Source organism: Ursus maritimus, unplaced genomic scaffold (genome assembly GCF_017311325.1).
Source record: "Ursus maritimus isolate PB19 unplaced genomic scaffold, ASM1731132v1 scaffold_5, whole genome shotgun sequence".
Taxonomy (NCBI): domain Eukaryota; kingdom Metazoa; phylum Chordata; class Mammalia; order Carnivora; family Ursidae; genus Ursus; species Ursus maritimus.
In genome coordinates, this window is record NW_024426663.1 from 86,363,015 (window position 1) to 86,372,802 (window position 9,788).

The 9,788-nt window shown below is 35.6% G+C and overlaps 1 protein-coding gene across 1 annotated transcript; it reads right to left on the reverse strand.

Moving 5' to 3' along the window:
- Positions 1-325: 325 nt before the first annotated feature.
- LOC103680579 (olfactory receptor 14K1-like) lies at positions 326-1,270 on the reverse strand. Its single transcript, XM_008710080.2, has one exon. It carries the CDS (start codon positions 1,268-1,270, stop codon positions 326-328), a length of 945 nt encoding a protein of 314 aa, XP_008708302.2.
- Between the last annotated feature and the right edge of the window lie 8,518 nt (positions 1,271-9,788).

Genomic DNA, 9,788 nt, shown 5'->3' on the forward strand with positions numbered 1-9,788 from the left:
CCCTGCTCATGCTCCATCTCTCTCCTTGAGATGAAAAATAACAACAACAAAAACAACAAGAACAGCAACAAACCTGACAACCTGAGATCTTCATGGTATATTGATCTCCAGTACAGATAATTTCAAACAGCTAGTTAATTGTGGAATAAAAAAGAAAATGCCAGTGCACCATGCAATATGTGCCCTCCTTACTGTTATACGCAACTAATGAATCATCGAACCTTGCATCAGAAACCAAGGATGTACTGTATGGTGACTAACATAATGTAATAAAAAAACATTTTAAAAAATTTGAAAAAATCCCTACTTCCCACATCAATTTGAGTCATCTTTCCATTAGTTCGCTCCTTTTAACCTTCCATAGGATTTTACAAAGAGCTGATTTAATATCTTTGCTCTTCAGACAGTAGATAACAGGGTTCAAGGTGGGGGGTACCACAGAATAGAACATTGACATTAACAAGTCAGGAAGAGAAGGCTCATCAGAGGTTGGCTTTAAATAAGCAATAGCACCTGTTAGAAGGAATGTACTCACCACAATGAGGTGAGGCAAGCAGGTGGAAAAGGCTTTGCACTGCCTCTGCCTGGTTGGGAACTTTAATGCAGTGGAGAAAATACATACATAAGAGACCCCAATGCAAACTAAACATAAAAATCCATAACAGACCCCAATGGCCACACTGACATTAATAGTCACATGTTCCACAGAACAAGTGAGCTTCAGTAGGGCAGGCACATCACAAAATAACTGATGTATCTTTGTGGACCCACAAAAATTTAAAGAGAACGTCCCAGCTGAGTACAAGATTCCAAAGACCCCTCCACTGAGCCAGGAGACTAACACCAGCTGGACACAGACCTCTTTGCTCATAACAGCTTCATAATGCAGAGGGCGACAGATAGCAATATAGCGGTCGTAGGACATTGCAGTGAGAATGCCAATCTCGGACCCAGACATTAGTATCACAAGGAAGACCTGTAACACACATCCCAGAAAAGAGATGGAGTCAGTGGAGGCGATGGAGTTGAGGATGGATTTGGGGACTGTGGCAGAAATGAGACACATATCTAAGAAGGATAAGTGCCTTAGGAAGAAGTACATTGGAGTGTGGAGGCGTTGGTCAAGAATTGTGAGGAGGATGATAATTAAATTCTCCACTATGGCCACTAGGTAGATCAGTAAGAAGAGCACGGCATGTACCCTCAACAGCACACGGCTCTCGGTAAATCTCAGAAGCAGGAATTCCATCGTTAGTGTTTGATTCATCATATTTTAAAATGAAAAGCCACCTATTGAATAAAGAAAAAAAGTTATATTAATATAACTTTTATATTATATATTAATATATTAATTATTATATTATAATAATATAATTAATATATTAATATAATATATATTAATATAACATGGGATTGATGGAAAATTTAAAATACCAAGATATCTATATTTACAGTTTACTCAGGTATAAAACAGCTGTAAGCAAAACAGTCCAATATAACTGGACTTAAACTCATTGTGAAAGATGAAAATCATTCCACTTCCCTCCCTAACTCAATACTTGAAATGATTTTTGAGTAAATTTATTTCAGTAAGAATTGCACAATTGGCTACATAATTCTAATTCTAGTAGAATGCATATTGGTTATGCATAAACATTTTAATTGATGTAAATGTTGATGTGGGTTAGAAGTCATGGATGAATTTTCAGTTTGTAGCATATTGCAAACTGTTTAAATAATCATTAATGTTAGTTGATATTCTAATATATTACCCACTTTTCAATGAAGGAAATTAAGGTTTATCCCATGTTTTCATTAAAAACCTATTTTTTGGTGAGAATATCATCAATGGGGTGCCTGGGTGGCTCAGTTGGTTAAGCATCAGAGTTCAGCTCAGGTCATGATCTCAGGGTCCTGGTGTCTAGTCAGGAGTAGGGCTACCTCCTCGGCAGGGAGTCTGCTTCTCCTTCTCCCTTTGCCCCTCTACGTCACTCATGCTCTATTACAGGCTCTCTCTCTCTCAAATAAATAAATAAATAAATAAATAAATAAATAAATAAAATATTAAAAAAGAAAATATCATCAATATTATTTGCTATTCTTTTTGTGCAGATATTTATTAAAAGCAAAACAGTCAACTACCCTGGTAATTTTGCCAATTTGACTTAAAAATGTATAGTACTATTTTCTCATGAGAAGAACAAAATTTAAGACTATAAGGCAGATTTTTAGCATGCAACAGTAGCAAGGATTTAATTAATACCAAGAACAAGCAAATATTAGAGATGTCAACTATACCTAGTGAGAAAAACAAAATGTCCCACCATTTTAGATTCACACAGGACTTATAATCCATGATCACTCACAGACCCCATGGGGGAGATCTGTGGTCATATTTTTGTCCCCTAGATCATCCTTATCTTTATTTATTTTATTTTTTTATTATTATGTCCAATTAACCGACATAGGGAACATCATTAGTTTTTGATGTAGTGCTCAATGATTCATTAGTTCCGTATATCACCCAGTGCTCATCACAACACGTACTCTCCTTAATACCCATCATCCTTCCATTGTACTTTAGCATCATTTCAGTGACAACTTCAAGTCTCCATGCAGCATCTTTCAACCCCTCACAGTATGTGTAGCTTTTTCAGTAAACACTCTAATTTAAGAGAACAAAATATAATAATAATTCTCCTTAACCTCTATAAGTGAAAGTCAGCCTTTGATGCACAAGTTTCTAATTGAGTACTAACTATAGAAATGTTTCCTCCACCCTTGGAATCTTTCCCATCAGCTTTTCCCTGTTCTCAATCAGACTTTTGAGAAGTCCCTGTCCCCAAGCCGATCTCTCCTGCGTTACCATTCATCTTCCCAATCATCAGATTTACACCCCATGACATGGAGTTTATCTTGAAAGCTAAAGATAGTGGGAAATGATAAGCATTATCCTACTTAGGCTTATCTACCTATGGAAAGCCTTTCCATCATTTTAATTCCAGTGCCTTAATTATCTGAGTAATCCAGTGTCAACACAATGTTTATGCACTGGAACAAGAGCAGGATTTGTTCCTTCTCTATGTGACAGTGAGCCAGATTGAAGGTTCCTTTGTGCCTACTCTGATGTTCCTGCTTTCCACCTGGAAAAGTAGGTGCAGACTTACTATTGATGCTTTATGCAGTTTCTGCTACTTTCAGTGTGATATAGTTTCTGCTGCTTTCCAGTTCCATTTCGATGAACTCCTATTCATCTGTAATTCTGAGAAGTGCAAAAGAAACATATACATATAGTTTGACCAGTGCAGTCTTTGTCTCACATGTGGATATAATTTCTTATTAATAAAACCAATATTTATTTTAACATCTGAAAGTCAGCCCTACTGGTTTTGCAATCAGGCACAATTATTAATATTTTCCATAATCAAAAACAATAATTAATATTTAATATGAACTTTCCTATAGTTTAATATTATGTTTCTATTGATTAAGTTAAATGTATAAAACCAAAAAAGTTAATGTTTTTCATCTTATAGTAAACAGTACTTTGAAACCACCTATTTACAAATAATTACTGTGTTAATGAGATATAAAGTCATATTTTGATGTATAAATACATGCATACAAATATCATATAATTTTAATTTTATTTGTTAAATATTTGTTTATTTGAGAGAGAGAGTGTGCAGGTGGGGTTAGGGACAGAGTGGGAGAGAGAAAGAATCTCCAGTGGACTCCCCACTGAGCATGGAGTCTATGTAGGGCTTGATCCAGCACCCTGAAATCATAACCTGAGCTGAAAATCAAGAGTCAGACACTCAAGCAGTTGAGCTACTCAGGTGCCCCAATATCAAATACTTTCACATATCTAATAGACAAAACAAATATTTCTATCACTCCCATGGACTTTAGGCCAGGAATTCCCTGTCTAAAAAGACCACTTATAAAAATTGGATTTTTAATTATTTTGATATCATATTTTGTTTTGAAAGGTATTCATTTAATAATGTAAAATTGAATAAATGACAGAGAATAGACGCTGTCATAGAGGTTAAAAGGAATTTGACATTTTATATCTATAGATATAGATATATATAATGGAATATTATTCAGCTATAAAAGAGAATGAAATCTCGTCATTACAACAACATGGATGATCTAGAGAGTATAATGCTAAGCAAAATAAGCCAACCAATGAAAGACAAACACCATATGACTTCATTCATGTGTGAAATTTAAGAAAGAAAACAAATGAACAAAGGAGAAAGAGAGAGACTCCTAACAATACAGAACAAACTGAGGGTTACCAGAGGGAGGCAGATGGGAAAATGAAATAGGTGATGGGGTTAAGGAGTGCACTTGTGATGAGCACCAGATATTTTATCCGAGTGTTGAATACTATGTTGTACATCCAACTATTACTACACTGATCTATCTATACAGTGATGTGTATAGTATATACATATATATGCATATATACTGTACATTATATATATAATTATATATATTGCACTGTATGTTAACTAACTGGAATTTGAATAAATACTTAAAAATAAGAACAGCATTTTCAGAAAAAGACTGATGAGAAGAGTTTCAAAGTAATTTTAGCAGAGAAACAAGTAAAAATAAAATAAAATAAAAATGAAATAAAAATAAAATAAGTAATTTGGGGTTTCTTTTTACACTATCTGTTAAAAACAGAGTCTTGTTTTCAAGTCATAAGAAGAGCCAGGAAACTGCAAATAACTTTCCCATATGCCTCCAGGTTCTTGTTTCATGTGTCCCCCTTCCCAACAAACTCACAATGATTTTGATGGAGCTTCTCTGACATGTACATGCCAGTATGTGGCCATCTCCAAGTTCTAAGAGGAAAAAGTGTCCTTAATGTTGTATGCCTCTGGCAACTCTTTCTCTAATAAAGGGCAAGGCTCTTAACACAGATTCAAATGGACCTTTATAAAGTACATGGGATTCTCCCAGGAGGTCAGACTTTCAGATGGGCCTAAATTTCATTTTCCAGATTCTAAAGCCTTTGAGACACTGCCTTCATCTCCCATCTCTGATTTGAGAGTTGACACTACTGTCCTTTTTCCAGTGAGATAAAGGATGAGGTCTCACTGGATCTCATTAGAATAAGCCATGCAGCATCCCTTTAATTATTCATTATATATTTGTGACCATTGAATTCAAATACATTAATTTGCTCTAAAGCACATAACAATTTACATTTAGGTCTGCATCCACTAATCTTTAAATTGAGTCTAATAATTTCAGTTAAGTTGAAATAATGAGAATCACAAAGAGACATACTACTCTGACTTTCATATTAGTAATATGGTTTTTAAGCCCTCAAGCCACCAAATGTCCTATTGATATTTCCTTTACTCTCTCCCTGGATTTAAGCCAGACTCCAGTGAGGTAACTTTCCTTCAAGTTCTCACTGATTAGAGATACCAGGACCCCCCCCCCAAAAAAAAGCCCTTGTATTTTGTAACATCTTTAGCAGCTATGAAATAATGTCAGTGACATCCTACGAGCATGTAATAGTCATGGCTCCTCTTAGGGCCAGCATCATAATAAAAATCAGCAGGATCTTCTTTATTGTTGGGATAAAGTGGAATCTATTTTCAGAATCTGATCCTGTGATATTCCCCTTATCTTCTAGAAAATGCACAATTATTTATTCATTTGTTTAATGTTTGTTCTAAATTATTGCCTCCCTAGTTATCCTGGATGACACAATCTCCAATTTTCCTGTATCTGGTTTCTACCATCTAGGATTCTCTTATGAAAACCATGGCATTCATCATGGATTTGTTAGGATTATATCTTTATCCTTATCCTCACCATTTTCTGAGGAAAATTGCTCCTTTAGCAATACCATAAGACATCCCACACATGGATGATCACTATATTAACTTTTGAATCATTTGAGAAATTTCAAAATAACTTGGAAAAATTTGATTGGAATTTAATCTAGCTGAATGTAGAGAACATTGTTATGCAAACAACATTGAGCACAGTGAGCAACGAAGGTGGTATATTTCTTCAGTTTTAAAGGAAATTTAAAAATTCTTGGGGCGCCTGGATGACTCAGTCATTAAGCTTCTGTCTTCAAGCTCAGGGCATGATCCTGGAGTTCTGGGATCAAGCCCCACATCAGGCTCCTCCGCTGGGAGCCTGCTTCTTCCTCTCCCACTCCCCCTGCTTGTGTTCCCTCTCTTGCTGGCTGTCTCTCTCTCTGTCAAATAAATAAATAAAATCTTTTAAAAAATTCTTTTAGCAAGTTTTACGCTTTGAGGACATGATTCAATTACATATTTTGTTAAATTCATCCCTAAATACTGCATTTTCAGAGCCAAACTCTATTAGTCAGCCACTGGTGCCATATGGAAATGTCACAGACTGTGTTATTTAAACAACAGAAATTATTTTCACATAGTTCTGGAGTTGAAAAGTTTAAGATTAAGGTCTGGGCCGAGTTATTTCTTCTGAGTTATCTCTCTTTTATTTTCTTATGGCTGCCCTCTTGCTATCTCTTCAAATGGTCATCCCTCTATGCACCAGTGCCCATTGTGTCACTCTGTGTGTCCTATTCTCTTCTTATAAGAACAGTAATCAGGGGTACCTGGGTGGCTCAGTCAGTTAAGACTCTGCCTTTGGCTCAGGTCCTGGGATCAAGTCCTTTATTGGTCTCCATGCTCATGGGGAGCCTGGATTTCCCTCTCCCTCTGCCCTTCCTCCCAGCCTGTTCTCTTTCTCAAACAAATACATAAAATATTAAAAAAAAAAAAGAACAGTAATCAGATTAGATTAGGGCACCCACATGTCCCCATTTTAAGTTAATTATTCCTTAAAAGCCTTACTTCCAAATATGGTCACTTTCTGATGTTCTGGTAGTTGGGAATTAACATGTGAAATTTCTGAGGATACAAATAAACACATAATATAATATAAATGAACAAAATATTCTAATTTTATTATGAATCATTTTTTGACATAACAAGTTTTGGTTGTTTTTTGTGTAAAGTCCTTAAGATTTTTCTGGTCATATTTTGTCTGTCAATAACTCCTTACTTCTTCATTTCCTATGTTTTGTTTTTGTTTTTGTTTGCCTGATTTAATTAACTATAATATTCAGTACAATGTTGTAAAAAGATGGAGGATAATAATTTCTTCTTTTTTCAGATCTATAGGATAAAACAAAAAGAAAAATTGGAAAATTCACAAGTATGTGGATATTAATTGAGACTTCATCAAATTAAAAAGCTACCATACAGTGAAGGAAAAAAATTTAAAAACCTAAAAGGCAACTTACTGAGAGGAAGATATTTGCAAATTTCAAATCTGATCAAGAGTCAGCATAAAAAATATATTAAGAACTTACAAAACCCAACACCCAAAACATGAATAATCCAGTAAAGAATGGGCAGAAGATATGTATAGACATTTTTCTAAAGAAGACATCCAGATGACCAATAGCCATACGAAAAGATGGTCAATACCACTCACCATCAGGGAAATATAAATAAAAACTACGAGATACCACCTCATACCTGTCAGAATGGCTAAAATCAGCAACACAAGACATGAAGAAAACGGGAGCCCTCTTACACTTTTGATAGGAATACAAACTGATGTTACCATTCTATAAAACAGTATGATGGTTCCCCAAAAAGCAAAAAAAAAATAAAAAATGGAATTCCCTATCATCCAGCAATTAATTACAAGGTATTTAAACAAAGAATACAAAACTACTAATTAAAATAGACACACACTGTGGTGCTTATAGCAGCAATTATCTTCAATAGACAAATTATGGAAATATCCCATTGATTGATAAATAAAGATGTGGTATATGTACATACAATGAAAGATTATTTAGCCATAATAATGTCAAGAATTCAACCTTGGCATTTGCAACAATTTGGATGGAGTTAGAAATATTGTGCTAAGGAAAGTAAGTCAGTCAGAGAAAGACAAATATCATGAAATTTCACTCATATGTGGCATTTAAGAAAATTAAGGAAAATTTTAAGGAAAAAAAATTCCAAAATCATTCTATGAGGTCAGTACTACCTTGATTCCAAAACCAGAAAAATACCCTACTGAAAAAGAGCATTATAGGCCAATATCCCTGATGAACAAGGGTGAAGAAATCCTTTTTTTAAATTTTTATTTTGTTATAGTAGTCACCATACATTACAACCCCAGTTTTTGATGCAATGTTCCATGATTCATTATTTGCATGTAACACCCAGTGCACCATGCAATATGTGCCCTCCTTAATACCCATCACTGGCCTATCGGAATCTCCCACTCCCTCCCCTCTGAAGCCCTCAGTTTGTTTCGCAGAGTCCACAGTCTCTCATGGATCATTCCCCCTTCTGTTTACCCCCTCTTTCTTCTTCCCTTTCCTCTCCTACTGATCTTCCTACTTCTTATGTTCCATAAATGAGTGAAACCATATGATAATTGTCTTTCTCTGCTTGACCTATTTCACTTAGCATTATCTCCTCCAGTCCCGTCCATGTTGCTGCAAATATTGTGTAATCGTTCTTTCTGATGGCTGAGTAATATTCCATTGTATATATGGACCACATCTTCGTAATCCAGTCATCTGCTGAAGGGCATCTTGGCTCCTTCCACGATTTAGCTATTGTGGACAATACTGCTATGAACATTGGAGTGCATATGGCCCTTCTCTTCACTACATCTGTATCTTTGGGGTAAATACCCAGTAGTGCAATTGCTGGATCATAGGGTAGCTCAATTTTTAACTTTTTAAGGGACCTGCACACTATTTTCCAAAGTGGCTGTACCAACATGCATTCCCACTAACAGTGTAAGAGGGATCCCCTTTCTCTACATCTTCTCCAACATTTGTTCTTTCCTGCCTTGTCAATTTCTGCCATCCTAACTGGTGTAAGGTGGTATCTCAAGGTGGTTTTGATTTGAATTTCCCTGATGGCTAATGATGTTGAACATTTTTTTCATGTGTCTGTTAGCCATTTGTATGTCTTCATTGGAAAAGTGTCTGTTCATATCTTCTGCCCATTTTTTGATTTGATTATTTGTTTCACATGTTAAGAGTTTGAGAAGTTCCTTGTAGATCTTGGATACTAGTCTTTTATCTGTAGTGTCATTTGCAAATATCTTCTCCCATTCTGTGGGCTGCCACTTAGTTTTTTTTTGACTCTTTCCTTGGCTGTGCAGAAGCTTTTTATCTTGATGAAGTCCCACAAGTTCATTTTTTCTTTTATTTCTCTTGCCTTTGGAGATGTGTCATGAAAAATGTGGCTGTTGCTGTTGTCAAAGAGGTTGCAGCCTATGTTCTCCTCTAGGATTTCGTTGAATTCCTGTCTCACATCGAGGTCTTTCAACCATTTGGAGTTTATCTTTGTGTATGGTGTGAGAGAATGGTCAAGTTTCATTCTTTTGCATATAGCTGTCCAATTTTCCCAGCACCATTTCTTGCAGACACTGTCTTTTTTCCACTGGATGTTTTTTTCCTGCTTTGTCAAAGATTAGTTGCCCAAGGAGCCGAGGGTCCTTTTCTGGGGTCTCTATTCTGTTCCATTGGTCTATGTGTCTTTTTTTTTTTTTTTGCCAGTACCATGCTGTCTTTGTGATCACAGCTTTGTAGTATAGCTTGAAATCTGGTGCCATTATTATTCAACATAGTACTAGAAGTCCTTGCAACAGCAATCAGACAACAAAAAGGGATAAAAGCTATCCAAATTGGTGAAGAAGAAGTCAAAATGTCTCTCTTCACAGATGACATGATG